This window comes from Callorhinus ursinus, unplaced genomic scaffold (genome assembly GCF_003265705.2).
Source record: "Callorhinus ursinus isolate GAN/ISIS: 27379988/994484 unplaced genomic scaffold, GSC_fseal_2.0 scaffold21, whole genome shotgun sequence".
Classification (NCBI taxonomy): Eukaryota; Metazoa; Chordata; class Mammalia; order Carnivora; family Otariidae; genus Callorhinus; species Callorhinus ursinus.
In genome coordinates, this window is record NW_027397083.1 from 4,362,079 (window position 1) to 4,376,485 (window position 14,407).

A 14,407-nucleotide genomic window follows, 5' to 3' on the forward strand; every position below is an offset into this window, starting at 1 on the left:
GGTGGGCCTGGAGAGTTCACAGGGCTTGGATCTTCGGTAGGACTGGACCTTCCAGTCCCGGCCTGCCTCTGCAGGGCTTTGGGAGCCAGTTCCTGAAACTATCTGGGGGTGGGGTGGGTGTGGGGGCTGTCCTAGGCAGAGAGAAGCCCAGGAAAATGTGTGTGCCCAGTGTGGTGACCCCCACCTTAGGAGGCAGCCTGTTCTGCTTGGGTTCCCTGGGTGGCTTTTACTTTCCGGGTGACCCCTGGCCAATTCAAGGAAGTTGAAGACTACCTGTCCTTACCTTCCTCCAGTCTTGGCTGGAAGCTTGTCTTCCTCAGGCCTGTCATTCACAGCTGCATCCCCATTGCCCCAACCCTGAGCAGGTGCTTAGCAAACATTTAATGAAACTCTGGCTAGAAAAGATTCTGCAGTGCTAACCCTTTGGGGCCAGGCTCTTTAGAGTTACGGGAACCTGGCCTTGAATCCTCTGAGCTTGTTTTCTGAAGGCCCGTTCCAGCCGTGAGCACATTTGAAAGGCTGTTTGCTGTTCTGTGCAGGAGGGTCCGTCTTGGCTCGGTAATCTGAGGCTGGTCTCCAGGCTTCAGTGGTCCCCCGGCCCCCACCTCCCAGCCCTGCCAGAGAAGCTGGGACTCGGCACCACAAACGCAGACTCGCCCCTTCCCTTCAGCCCCTCCTCAGTCTGGTGGCTCTAGATTGACCACTTACCAGATACAAGGGACTTTATTCATTTAACATATTGAACTGTTAGACACAGAGGGGACACGGAGCAGTTTTTGAAAGTGGACTGAATCTTCTTGCCTACCCTTCATCCTCTCATGCTTGTGGCTCTTCCTCCAGCAGAAGGCCAGCGTGTTTATGTCCACCCTGCACCTGAACCACAGGCGTCACCCTTGGCCATGCAAGCAAGGCCCTGCACGGTTATTCATGGTAGCCCCTTCCTAGAGTTGCTGTGAGGAGATCACCCTTATGTGGTGGGGACTATCAGCGAAAGTCACCTTCCCGATGGCCTCCGCTCAGTCCGCTGTCAGCTCGGGTCCTGACTAAAGTGCAGAGGCTGACAGGGCCAAGGAGAGTAGGCTGTTACTTTTCAGGGTCACTGCTGGACTTGGCTGATGACACCGGAACCCCTCTGGCTGGTCTTTGGGCTTGGGCTGTCATTCAGGCTTCTCACCAGCAGAGGGCAGCATGGCACAGGAGTGGGGGAGGCGGTTGGGTGCGAGTCCCACAGGCTGGGTGGGAGCTGGATACACGGGCGTTGTGGACAGCACCCTTCAGACTCCTCAAGTCTCGGACTCGTCCGTCTCTTCAGTGGAACCATCGCTCTCTGCGTCCACCTTGCGGGCGTGATGGAGGGGTCTCCAGGGAGAGCCAACCCGGGGAGGGGTCCGGGAAGGCAGGCAGCCGGCCTCTGGGTTGGCAGGGGCCGAGTTGACCAGGCCTGGGACCTGGGCCAGCCTGAAGGAGGGAAGAAGCCCAGAGGGTAGCTAGGTGCCTCCTGTCTAGAGACCAGGACCTCCACGTTCACTCTTGCATTTGGATGAAACCATGGGCTGTATTCCCCAAGGACTCAAAGAGAGGCTACCTCAAGCCTCTGCTGGAGCCCAAACCCCGCCCTGACTGACGGGGCTGTTGCGGAGAATCGCTGTGTGACCCACAGTAGGGCACTGCCATGTCCAAGGGACGTATGGCCTTCCCCACAAGGGGGCAGCATCTTCCCACCTGACACTTACAGCCGTTCCAGCTCCTCATCCATGGCTGGGTCGTGCATCAGGTCCCCTTTGTCAGGCAAAGCTCCTACAAGATAATTGGGGGGCACAAACTTAATCTGAGCGTCTTTTAGGCAGGCTCCAGTCAGCCACATTCCCAGCAGATGCCTCCATGCCCCTCATCTTCATGTCTACCTGCTCAGCTGACCCTGGGAGGGCTCATCTAAGAGATTTGAGAAGAGCTCTTTCTTTCTAAAGAAAATTTTTTTTTTAAATTTGAGTACAGTGGACACGCAATGTTATATTAGTTTCAGGGGTACAAGGTGGTTCTCCATCTCTGTACGTTATGCCGTGCTCACCACAAGGGTGGCTACCATCTGTCACCATGCAACATTATTACAATGTCACTGATGACCCCCATGCTGTACCTTTTATTCCCATGCCTTGTTCACGGGGAGGGGCTCTTAAGTTTTAAGAGGACTGTTACGGGGGCAGGAGGTTGTGGCTACTGCTAGATTAACTTGGTGAACGCATGCCTCCCCACTGCAGCTTGGGTAGGAACCACAGCTATGAGATGTCCTCACACTCAAGGTCACTGCACACACAGGATGATCCCCTTCCAAGACTGGGTAGTGGGTTGCGGGCTGGTGCGGGGGGTTCAGTTCCTTCCTTGAGACCCCCAGGTCGTGGGAGCGAGAGACAGAGTATGTCCAGCTAATCCCCAAGTCAGAAATTACCCAGTTTTGTGCCCCCCAAATCAGAGGGAGCCCACTTTGGAGACAGTATGGTCAAAAATGCTGCCTTGGCTCCTCAGAGACTCTCTGAGGGGCGAGAAGAGCAGGCTGGGTGCCTTCCGAGGGCCCGGAGCCGCCGGGCCAGGAGCTGCCTCATCTCTGAGCTGCTCTCAGCTACAAACTGGAGGGAGTGATGCTTGGCTACTGGGGAAAGGTGAGCAGAGACGGTCTTGGATTCTCCCTGGAGCTGTGAACAGTGGAGGGAAGGTGGAGCTGAAGTCTGCAGACAGAAGGCTTCTCACCAGATCGTTGAGGGAAAAAGCTCACTGGTGGTCAGAATGTAGATCTGGCAGCTAGCAATGCTGGTCTCTAGAAAGCCTCAATCTTAAACTTACCTATCTGACTCTAGTTCAAGTCCCTACTTTTCCAAAGCTTTTTCAGAAAATGCCCCCTGGCCCCTTTTGCTCTTAGTGGTTTTCAAGCTATGTCCCACGAGCGCTCTCATTTTGTGTTCATGAGCGTGTGTGTGTGAGTGCCTTGAGAACTAAGGGAACAGGACACCCCTCTCCACAACTGGCTGCGCCCCGAGTAGCTCCAGATCTCTATTCCATACACTGGAGACGCGGGTGAGGGTGGATGCTTCTCTCCATCTCCTGCTCGACCCAGCAGTGCTTGGTAAAAGTGGTTGACGGAGTGATTGCCCTTTTTAAAGGCCCTAGAAAAAGTGAGGGCATGACGTTGTCCAGGCTCTGATCCCATGCTAGTTAGCTTTTCCTTTTCCTTCTGTGGGCTGATTGGTGGAAAGGAAGGGAGGGCGGTGAGTTACCCCGGTGTGAAAGGAAACCTAAGCAAATCCCCACCTGCTGCCCCCTTACTCCTGACTTCTGACTCCTATCTGCCTTTCTACTCTGGTCCAGCCAGAGACCTTGGCGACTGGCATCACTTAGTTGAAGCGGTCCCTAGACCTGTGCACACCCCAGAGCATCAATTCAGAATAAGGAGGCTGCTAGGCAGCATCGTGCCTCAGTGGACCTCAGTCAGTCCTGCTGGGGCTTGCGCTCCTGTGTGCATCCCCAGCAGGCTTTATATTTTGAAAGATCTAAAGCAACTTGGCCTACTATGGTTGGCATTTAAAGAATATTAGATTTCCTTCCCTGACCCCTTTCTCTCAACTGGCAAAAGGAAGGGGAAGGCTGTGTGTTCTTTGGGACTCAGGAACCTAGAGCCTCAAGCACACCTGGACACCTCTGGAAGACAGAGACAAATAACAACCCCTCCAGCTCTGCTGGACGGTGGCCTGGTGGCTCTTCCCTTGGGAGAGCAGCAGGTGCGAGAGGGAGAAGAGCGGGGTGGGTGGAGAAGGCCAACCAGTAGGAAGAAATGACCAGACAGGAAAAATTGGGCCAGTGCAGGCCTCTCCCCCCATTTTTTGCTCCTTTTCAGATTAATCAGTTTTCTTTTCTTTTTTTTCCCAGCTGGGAAAAAAGGCCACCTCAGACACACCTTTGCCCTGCTTACAAATGGGATTCAGGTCTCTTTGATATATAATCTCCAAAGCCACTGAGTAACTAGCCCTGTGTCTGCCCAGCCTGCAGGCCACTCCCCAAAGCAGAGCTGGGGATTCGGTAAGGAGGGGCTGGGCACACCCCTGCCACCAGCCGCGGCTTCATGTTGGGGCAGGGCCTTGGGTGGGGAAGGTTGTCCCTTCCCATCCGAGTGTGAGAGGCCTATGAGGGCACCGTCTTCCTTGTGCACGTTCTGGCTCCCTAGGCCTCCAAGTCTGACCCTGAGAAGTCAAGGTGCAGGTGGGGATGCCCCTCCCCCAAGGGGCCACGTCTGCCAACAGCAGCCGGCTCTGACGTGGCGTCGTGCAGGAGGAGCAGGACAGCCTAGCCATGGCTATCCCTGGCTTACCTAGGGCTTGGTTGATCCCATGATGCTTTGAAAGAGCCACAAGGAATCCATAGAAGGTCAGTCTCTGGACGTTGCTTAGTACCTCTTTGACAAGCGCTGGGGGTGGACAGCTGGAAGGGAGAATACAGAGCCAGCCTCAAAGACCAGCAAGTCTGAGAGCCATCTTTTCATCCAGCGCTTCAGGCTGAGGAGGGGGGCCCAAAGCCAGGGCTGAGGGACCCTGCCTGCCCCCCCGGGGGGGGTGCCCTGAGCCCCTGGGGGAGGGGGAGCAAGGCCTTGACTGGGGCCGGAAGGGGCTGGTATGTTCCCTAACTGGCGCTCTCCCTCGGGCAGTGGGAGGAAGGGAAGGGCGAGCAGCCTCTTCTGGGAGGGGACCCAAATGGGCCGCTCGGTCTCTAAGGCGATCTTGTGCCACATAGGACGGCTTCGCCCTCCCTTTCTGCCGAGTGAATTCTTTGTACAGTGAATGTTTGCCCCTTCTCTCCAAGAAGCCAAGGCCATTCTATCTCCTGGCGAGGAGAAGGGTGCCAGGCCGGTCATCTCCAGCGGGCCTCACCACATGCAAGCATCCTCCCCGGGGGGGCCCCCCCGGGAAGCGCTTCCGTCAGCAGCCTGGCAAGCGTGGGACCATGGAGGGCCCCCCGAGGCCGTGGCCCAATCAGAGCGTCCATCCTGGCCCCAGGGCGCTGGCTCTCACCTGTATTTGTGCCGGTCGCACAGGTTCTCCAGGCATTGGGAGAACAGCGAGGCCTCCACTCCCTCTAGCACGCTAGCCTCGCCCAGGGGAGGCCGCTGGCGGTGCTGCCCGCTCGATGACGTCGGCACAATCACCGTGTTGGGGTTCTTGCCTGCCAGCAGGTCCTGATAGATGGCAGCCACACTCTCCAGGAACTCTGCGTCACGCCATGGGGGAGGGACACAGCTCAGGCAAAGGACGGCACGCGGGGTCCCTCCTCTGCGAGCTCAGCACCCCACCAGCCCAGGAGCCCCTGACCTCGGGAGCGGGGACACCACCGTGTCATTCCGCTGCAGCGTCCCCTCCTTGCGGCAGCAGCTCCTAGCCCAGGCAGATGCCCGATTCCATACTTTCCAAGCACCCTGAACCCCTTTGTTTTGGGGGTATTTGCTCTGTCTTCTTGCTGGAGTGGGAGATCCTTGAACAAAGGCGGGGATCGTGCCTTGTCCCCCTTCCTACCCTAGCAGCCGCACAGTGCTGGGCACACGTTAAGTGCTGGACGTATTTTTTAGAGCGTGAACGTGTGCCCACTCATGCTGGCAAGCCCCATCTCGCCCCACCTCACTTGTGAGGCCACTCGCCTCTCTGCCTCAAGAAAGCGCGGTGCGAGGCCAGCGTGGAAGAGAAAGCCTCAAGTTGCTAACTTATTGCACATTTGAAAGGTGGGAGCAGAAGCTTCTCCCAGACGCGGCTGCCTTGTCCAGGGCCCAGGAGCTTCAGAGAAATGGGAAAGAGCCGCCTGCGGCTGCTAAGACCAAGTGACAAGAGCCCAGGCTCCAGCCCCTGCCAGACCAGGCCCTTGGGCCACCATCAAGAAAACAGAATGTGGCGCCTGAGAGAGGCCAAGGCTGGCTGGGACCACCAGTTGGCAGGGAGGCCACGTCCAGGCTCCAAGGACAGCCTTCTGTTTACTGGAAGAGCCCATTTTAAACAAGTGTGTTTATGGACATAGCAATTTCGGACCCCAGCATTCATGCGATGTTGCTGTGTGCACCGCGTGAGCTGGTGTGCATTTGTGTTTATTCGTCTATTCCTGTTACACCTGATTCCAGAAGGGATTTAAAAGACACAGCCGGTGTGTATGGGGAGCAGCACAGGCTGGTGTCTGCTTATGAAAGGCTGTGTGCCCGCACGCATGAGCCGGGGCCACGGGACAGCCCCCCGACAGTAGGAACAGCGCCGAGGGGCCCGGAGCCTGGCTTTGGAGTGAGCCCTCTGTTCCGTCTGGGCTCCGCCACTCACCAGCTGTGTGACTTCAGCTCCTCACGTCTCAGTGGGTCTCCGAGAGGACCTAACTCCTAGGGCTGTCGTAAGCATTGAAGTCAGTGCCATGCCCGGCACACGGCGGGTGTGCCGTGTGCTCCAGCAGCGTGCACGGGTCTAGTTACTGTCGCTATCACTTAGATGGAAGCGGAGGGAGTTGGCTGTGCGGACCGAGCCTTGTGACCACTAGTGGGAATGAGACGTCCTGTCCGTGACCCATGGTGAGGCACCCCACCGAAGGCGGGGGGCCGGGGGAGAAGTGTGTGTGCCAGGCAACAGATGGAAAGGACACTGGGGTGGGACAGGCAGACACGGCCCTGACAGGAGCCCACATGGGGCCCTGGAAGGCTCTCACCTGAGTAGTAAAACTGGATCTGGAAGGCAAAAAGGAAATCTGAAAAAGACATCAAGCAGTCCATGGCGTCATCCATGAGCACAATCCTGAGGGAGAAAGAGGGCGAAAACGTGAGAGGATGTGTGTGTGTGTGGGGGGTGGGGATGGGGAGCATGGGAGTGAGCTGTTTCTGGGGCTCCGGTCTTTCTTGGGACAGCAAGACATTCGGGAGAGGGATCCTCCCAGTCACCTCACTTCTCCATCAGTGGGACTCTGCCACCAAACTGCGCCAACCACACGACCAAGGACAGGCTCCCAGTTCAGTCACTGTGGCACCAGCCAGTGGATGGAGCATGGGGGGGTGGGGTGCAGACAGCAAGGAGAGGGTGCAACTGTAATGCAGCCAAGATTTCTTCTCTTATACTTAAGCAGTAAATCCTTTCATCCTGCGGTGAGGACCATTTAGTTCAGAATAAATACAGCTGAGCAGAAAAGGCAAAAAGAACAGCCAGGAAGCTTAAAGAGGTCTTGGCAAGTGGCACTGAGATTTAATAAGCTACCAAGGGCCCAAACAACTACAGGCATCTCCGTCCTGGGACACAGATAGGCAGACAAGGGAAGACGGTACAGAGCTACTGGGGACCCTGCACTCGAGGGGGTCAGGGACACACCCCATCTTGCGACCCTGCAGCGGCCATGCCCCTCCTTGCTGTCTCCCTCTCCCTCCGCCCCACCCGCTGGGGGTTCCTCCCCAGGCCCTCCCACCTCATAGGAAGAAAACCATCTGACGACCAAATGATCAGACCAAGGCCATGTTCATACTCTGCTCAGGGCCTCGTACAAGAGGGCACAGGAAGGGAAGGAAATTAGCACTTGCTGGGCTCTATGCAGGTGCCAGGCTGGGCGCCAAATTTATCTACCAAGGGGAGCGGCCCCCCCATCTGTTTCTAACTGGCCTTCCTGGCTTTATCTTTCCTGTTTTGCAAAATTATTTTATTTTGCTCTCTCGTGTCCAGAGAGAGCCAGCACTGCACACCTCTGAGTGGGGGCGGCGTTAGAGTAGAATGTCAGGGGTCCCCCGCAGTTGTGCGAGGCAGCTGGCCCTGCTTTCAGAGCTCCCCGAAGAGAGAAAGTGCTCCTCCATGTAGTCTTTAGTTGTAATGACGATAGAAACGGGTAATGTATACCGAGTACCTACTTCATGGCAGGCACTGTGCAAGGTATTTAACTATGGTAAATTTTATTCCTCAACATTCCTATGAGGTAGGTCTTGCAGTTATGTACATTGTACATGTGAAGGGACTAAGTCTCAGAGGAGTCGGCTTGCCGAGACCACATAGCTGGGGAGTTTACTCCACAGGCCATGGTACTTTCCATTAGGGCACACTGCATCTTTTATTTATTTTTAAATTATTTTTAAAAAGAGATTTTTATTTATTTGAGAGAGTGAAAGAGAGAGTGCAGAAGAGGGGGGCGGGCAGAGGGAGAGGGAGAAGCAGACTCCCCAGTGAGCAGGGAGCTGGACACACGGCTCCATCCCAGGTCCCTGGAATCATGACCTGAGCTGAAGGCAGACGCTTAACCGACTGAGCCACCCAGGTGCCCCTCATACTGCCTCTTCTAAAATAAAGATAGAGAAGTGTTAAAATGCCAAAAAAAATAAAAATAAATAATAATAAAGATAGAGAATATAAACACTAACATTTTATTTCTTAATCTATGTGGCTAATTTATTTTCTTTCTTTTCACCTATATTTTAAGGTCTTAATATTTCTTTTTTTTTTAAAGATTTTATTTATTTATTTCACAGAGAGAGACACAGAGAGAGAGGGAACACAAGCAGGGAGATTGGGAGAGGGAGAAGCAGGCTTCCCATGGAGTGGGGAGCCCAATGCGGGGCTCAATCCCAAGACCCTGGCATCATGACCTGAGCCGAAGGCAGACGCTTAACGACTGAGCCACCCAGGCGGCCCAGGTCTTAATATTTCTAATGTATCTCTTGGGGAAGAAAAAAATCTGCAGGAGGGCAGATTTTTTTGTTGGGCCCCAACTACCAGAGTTGAACATTGAAATTCCAGCTGGAAAAAAATCCAAGGCCAGAAGGCTGATGGCCACACGGGGGCGCCCTGGTCACTCCATCAGTGGCTCCAGGGACCAAATGCAGAGCCATAGGCCAGGTAGTTGCCCCCTCTTCTCCTAACCCAGGAGAACCGGGGCAGACAAAAAGTAAGAGAGAGGGCACAAAGCCCAGATTCTGATATCTCGATGGGGAGGGAGAGGCGACAGAGGGCAGAGAGAAGGCAGGTAGGGCAGACTGCGGTTAGCAAAGGCACCCAAACTTCAGAGGAAGAGTGAGCTCTCCCAGAGCACTCGGGGGTAGAGCCACCTCAAAGCTTTCCCAGCCCAGGCGCAAGCAGAGAAGAAAAGGTCCCTGTGGAGGGAAGCCAGTGACTTTTCCTTCCTGCCCTACTCCCAGGACAGCTCAGAACCCGAATGGCCTGAAGTTAATTACTAGGGAAGAGCACTGAGCTGAGAATGTCCCCAAGCAGGAAACCACGAAGGGGAGCCAAAGCCTTTGAAGATGTTACTTGGCTTCTCTTCTTTATCATCAACCTGGACCCAGTGCTCCTGTTTATAGCAATTACCTCCATGTACTATTTCTTTCTTTATTTCTTCATTTATATTGCAATACAGTTCAAATACCGTAAAATTCCTCTTTAAAAGTGTACAGTGTTTTTCAGTATATTCACAAAGTTGTGCAATCATCACCACTGTCTAATTCCAGAAGTTGTAATTCTTGCTGATCAGCATGCTCCTGAGACAGGCCCTGCCACACCAGGGCTTTGAAGCCAATTGCCATAAGCATCTTCCTCCCTCAGCCACAGAGAGGACTAGAAGCAGCAAACAGGGCCCGCCCTTCCAGCTTCAGGACTGGCCTGCAGCCTCTGTCAGGGCGATTCCATACTGTGAACGTTAGTAGCCTCTTTTAAGATGGGCATCTGGGGCAGGGGGCAGCCGTCAGAGGGCGGGAGGGCCACCACATAAGTGTGGCAGGCTCCGTGGCAGCAGGGCGGCTCTTCGGGGGGCTGGAACTGACACTGGTCGGGAGGGATCAGCAGGGTGGTTGGGGGAAGCAGACCATGGCAGGGGCTCTCTTTCTCTTTCTAAGGATCCCAGCAGCATATGGGCAAAGGACGGAGGGGTTTTCTCGGCCGCGGGCAGTGAGACTGTCTGCCAAAACAGCCAACTGGGTCTCAGCTCTCAGGAACAGCAGCACCACCCCCTATTCTGCCCAGCCCGAGACCTTAAGTCTTGCGGGCTTCCTGGAAACGGCCTCCTTTGCCCGCCCCACGGCAATCAGTCACCAGGTCCTAGCCATCCCCCCAACATGCCTCTTGAGCCTGCCGACTTCTCTCCACGTCCACGGCCATCTCCGATGCCCACCTCCGCGTCTTTCTTGTGCGCCGCTGGATGCCCTCCTGCCCAGCTTCCTGCAACGACTCTTGCCTCCTTCTAGTTGACTATCCACACTGTGGTCACAAAAACTTTCTTTTTTAAATGCGATTTTGACCACTTTACAACTCTGTTTAAAGCCCTTCACGGGCTTCCCATTGACCTTAGACCAGGATCCACCACTCTTACTCTGACTTATGAGTCCACGTGATCCACTCCCTGCCTCCCCTCATCCCTCTAGATGCACTGGAGGCCACAGGCAGCCTCCCCCACCGTATTCCAGTCACACTGACCATTAATAATCTTCCCAATGCTTCCTCCTTCCTTGTGCCCTTCAGACCAGCCAGTCCCCCTCCCTGTAATGCTCCCTGCCCTTTCATGCCACCCTCCTCAACTACCGGATGCCCACTCCTTTGCATCGTAGCCTACAGAGCACCTCTGTGGGAAGCCTTCCCCACTCCACACTAGGTAGAAGTAGGCTTCCCTGCTACCAGCTTCCGCAGTTCCCTGTGACCTCCTCATCCCGTTCATGTCTGTCTTTGCCCCAGGACTATAAGATCCACCAGGTGGGACCTCTGTCTCTCAGCTTGTGGCTTGACTCCAGGGTCTGGCATGTGCCGGGCCCGAGGTAGGTGCTCAGTAAATATTTGTTGAATGAAGGAAAGCATGAATAAATACCTAAGAGGGGCCACAGTACTCTTTTCTTTTCCCCTGGCCAGCTGACATCTGGATACTCCATTTAAGAGGAACAAACTAGAGTCATGAAATAGGGGTGGTGAGTCACAAACCACGACATCAGACAAATGACTGCATTTAGATCCTTTAGCTTAGAAGAAAAGACTAAGGAGGAAGTGTGGGCTGAGACCTGACTTTTCTTTTCTGGGGGAGTGGGGCAGAGGGAGAAAGAATTCCAAGCAGGTCTCCATGACCCTGAGGTCATGACCTGAGCCGAAATCAAGAGTCAGACGCCCAGGTGCCCTGAGACCTGACTCTTGAAGACCAGCCTCTGAGGAAGATGTAACAGGGATCTGGAGTCTGGCCCTAGAAGACATTCAAACTGCTCAGCTCTGCGATTACAGCTGTTCTGTGAGGGGGTGAGCTGCCTGTGGCTAGAGATATTTAAGCAGAAGGCTTGTACTTCCCAAAAGCGTGAAAGAGCTCCTTCCAGCTCTGACAGTGTGTGGTCCCAAGGGCGGGACAGAAGGGGCAGCTTTGCTGTTAGAGCTGGTTCTGCAGTTTGCTGTTCGGAGGGCCTGTGGCCACCGAAACGTCTGAAAGACTTACAGAAGAGGCTTTTAGAAATATAACTTGTTGCACTGTCCATCTCCAAATGAATGCTCGGACCCATGAACATTCTGGGTATCTGGCAGTGGAATCTTGGCAGAACTGTGGGAAAAGGCAGGCAGGAGGCGACAGGCCTGTCTTTGCCTTTGGTGACAGGGAGAAGCCCAGGTTGTAGGCCCTGCATCCCACAGGCAGCTCCTTCATCCTGAACTCACACTTGTCACTGCTGCCAGAGGGGCTCATGAAGAAATCTCTTGGAAACGAGGTCACCCACATGATGGCCGTTGGCTCCACACTGCTTGCTGCCAGAGGCCTCCTGCTAACGGACCCCTGGAGGAGCCTGGCGGCCACTGCTTTCACATGCAGCCAGCAGGGAGCCCTTGCCAGCAAGAGGGTGCCCGCATCCATTGGATCGTGGAAGGATCCTTGCAGGCCATGCCGCAGGACTGGAGAGAGGGGCCGTGGGAGAGATGTCAGGCAGTGCAGTTCAGGTGGGCTCTGAGCAGAACCATGTGGAGGGTGGAGTCCGGGGCAGGCAACATTCTGGAATGAAGAAAGGACACTTGGCAGGGTCGGAGCTAACCCTGAGGGGGCTGGCCCCTCTCTCCCTCCCTCGCTCGCTTCCAACAGCTGGGATGGGCTGGCTGGCCAGGCGTTACGTGGGCGCCGATGACAGCTTTCAGTCCGAACCTACTGACTTGCCAACTTCCTCTTCACGGCCCGGGTCAGTGTCCCTGGGCTCAGGGCACGAGCTGCCTCGTCCGCCTGGCGTTCTGTGTTGCCAGCAGCCCGGGGATCAGGGGCCAGCTCCCCTGCTCACTGGTCATGTTATCGTGCCTCTCGGAGCCTCAGTGTAAGAGAGGAGATGATCATAGTTCCCATTTCACAGGATTCTGGTGAAAAGTCCATATGATGATGCACTGTGTTCCGTGTATAATGAACACTCAAAATAAGTGTGAGTTGCTATCAATAAGTGTATTCTTGTTGGCTTAAGGTGCTGGAAGAGCTCAAAATAGCAAGTAAAAATAGAGCTCGGAGGAAGTGAGTGCTACCAGCACCCAGCCACGCGGAGGCTCTTAGCGGAAGCCAGCTATTTAGTTTCGAGCCCACTTTGTGGGGAAGCCAGCCCTTCGCCATGGTCAGAAAGAAGAGCCACATTCCATGACGACAACTCTTTTGGGAGGTCAGATGGCTGGGGTCTTTCATGGGTGAGGTGGGTTCCCAAGTGTGCTGGGACTCAGGATGCACCTCGGTGGGCTGTGCTTTTGTATCCATGAGTGAAGATAAAACCACGTGCTGGCCACCTTCTGCAGGTGGGGGTGGGGGAAAAGCTGCTGCTGAGGTTTCCTGGGATGCTTCCTTAGGGTCGCCCCTCTTCTGGACTGTGGGGGGTGCACCCTCATGCTGCACGAGCTGCCGCAAGACCAGGCCCGCAGAGCTGCTTGGGATGTCTGGGCCACTGCTCTCCCCTGGCTCCAGCCTGCACCTCTACGGTACTCCAAACCCCACCTGCCCTGCGGTGCCTAAGCAGCTTGATCCAGAGAGTGCAGAGAATCAAACAACAATGGTTAATATTCATTAGGGCCTTACTGTGTCAGTAAGCGACATACTTAACAGTAAGGAACATACATCCGTCATTTCACCTCCTTCTCAAATTAATCCTATGAGGTCAGCTCAAGGAATATCTTCACTGAGAACACACAGGTTCAGAAAGATTCAGAAACTTGGCCAAGGTCACAGGTCGAAGGGCAAGGGCTGTAATTCAGACACAGGTCTCTCTGACTCTAATCACAGCTGTACCCGGACAGAACACGGAGGCTCCGTGCTCTCTAGTGACAATACCACCTTCCTGGGGACGCTGTCCCTTCTTCCCCTCTCGGAGTTTGTTTGTGGTGTAGAGCACCCGCCCCCAGCAGGGCTGCGAAGCTGAGGCTGCTTCTCTTGGCACAGATCTTGAAGGCCCTAGCACAGCCATTTTAACCCCACTCTCCCCGCCCCTCCCAAGAAGCCTGGCAGCCGGGGGCCAACTGTTTCTCGCTCTTAGGATAAATACCAAATCCAATGCATGGCCTCATGGGACCCTCATTTCCCCTTCTGGTCCCCAAACTCCTCAAACTCCAGAACCACCGGCTTCCTGAAGCTCCTCTAGGTCATCACTGGTGAGAGCCTGGCGTCTCTTCCAGGCTGCTGATTTCCCTTTGACTGCTCTTCATGCCCATCACTCTCTACCTCCATCCTGCCTGTCCCTTTTGTTGTAAATGAAATATTTAAAATGTCAGAAAATGACATAGAACAACATAACAGACACCTGTGGACCCCTAGCCAATTCATCAAACCTTACCATTTTGCCATCCTTGCTTCAATTTGGAAAAGTTTTGGAAAAGATTACACACATCGTTGAGGCCACCTTGTGCACCCCTCCCTCACCCCACCCCTCCACCCTTCTTCCTCCAGGAGCACCATGGGAACCTGGGGGTTGAGCATCCCTCCGCGTGTTTTTTATGTCATAATAACTCACACAAATGCCTATATTCTTAAAACATTATCTGCTCTGTTTGGCTTGTTTTCAAACTCTATCATTTTGGAACTTGATATTCTGAGATGTATCAGTGTTGCTGCACGTATTTCTACCTGTACCCATTTTCGTGCTGCACGTCAACGAGCAATACGAAGGTACCGCACTTTGCCCTTTCTTCTGCAGAGGGGCGTGCAGAGCGCTCCAACGGTAGCTATTACAAACAGTGCTGCGTATTTCCTTATAACCGGGTATACCTGTGAACTAGACAGGGAGCTCGACACAGGGCTCGATCCCAGGACCCTGGGGTCATGAGCTGAGCCCAAGGCAGATGCTTAATGACTGAGCCACCCAGGTGCCCCTACTTGTGAACTTTTTTTAGATTTTCCTAAATTGCCTCAACGTGATGGTACCAATTTATACTTCCACCAGCACTTTATGAGAGTTTCACATCCTCACCAATTC

The 14,407-nt window shown here is 54.4% G+C and overlaps 1 protein-coding gene across 2 annotated transcripts in view; it reads right to left on the reverse strand.

Moving 5' to 3' along the window:
• Positions 1 to 713: 713 nt before the first annotated feature.
• CSTPP1 (centriolar satellite-associated tubulin polyglutamylase complex regulator 1) overlaps positions 714 to 14,407 on the reverse strand; it is a 187,930-nt gene continuing 174,236 nt past the window's right edge. Inside the window, exons 5-9 of one of the 2 annotated variants that reach the window (XM_025879459.2) lie at positions 6,712 to 6,797; positions 5,055 to 5,250; positions 4,358 to 4,467; positions 1,734 to 1,797; positions 714 to 1,458 (exon numbers count right to left, since the gene is read on the reverse strand). In XM_025879459.2, coding sequence (XP_025735244.2) covers positions 1,284 to 1,458; positions 1,734 to 1,797; positions 4,358 to 4,467; positions 5,055 to 5,250; positions 6,712 to 6,797 — 631 coding nt within the window. In that variant the 3' untranslated portion in view covers positions 714 to 1,283. Of the gene's footprint in view, positions 1,459 to 1,722; positions 1,798 to 4,357; positions 4,468 to 5,054; positions 5,251 to 6,711; positions 6,798 to 14,407 lie in introns of both variants that reach the window. The other variant, XM_073904668.1, reaches the window with a different exon arrangement.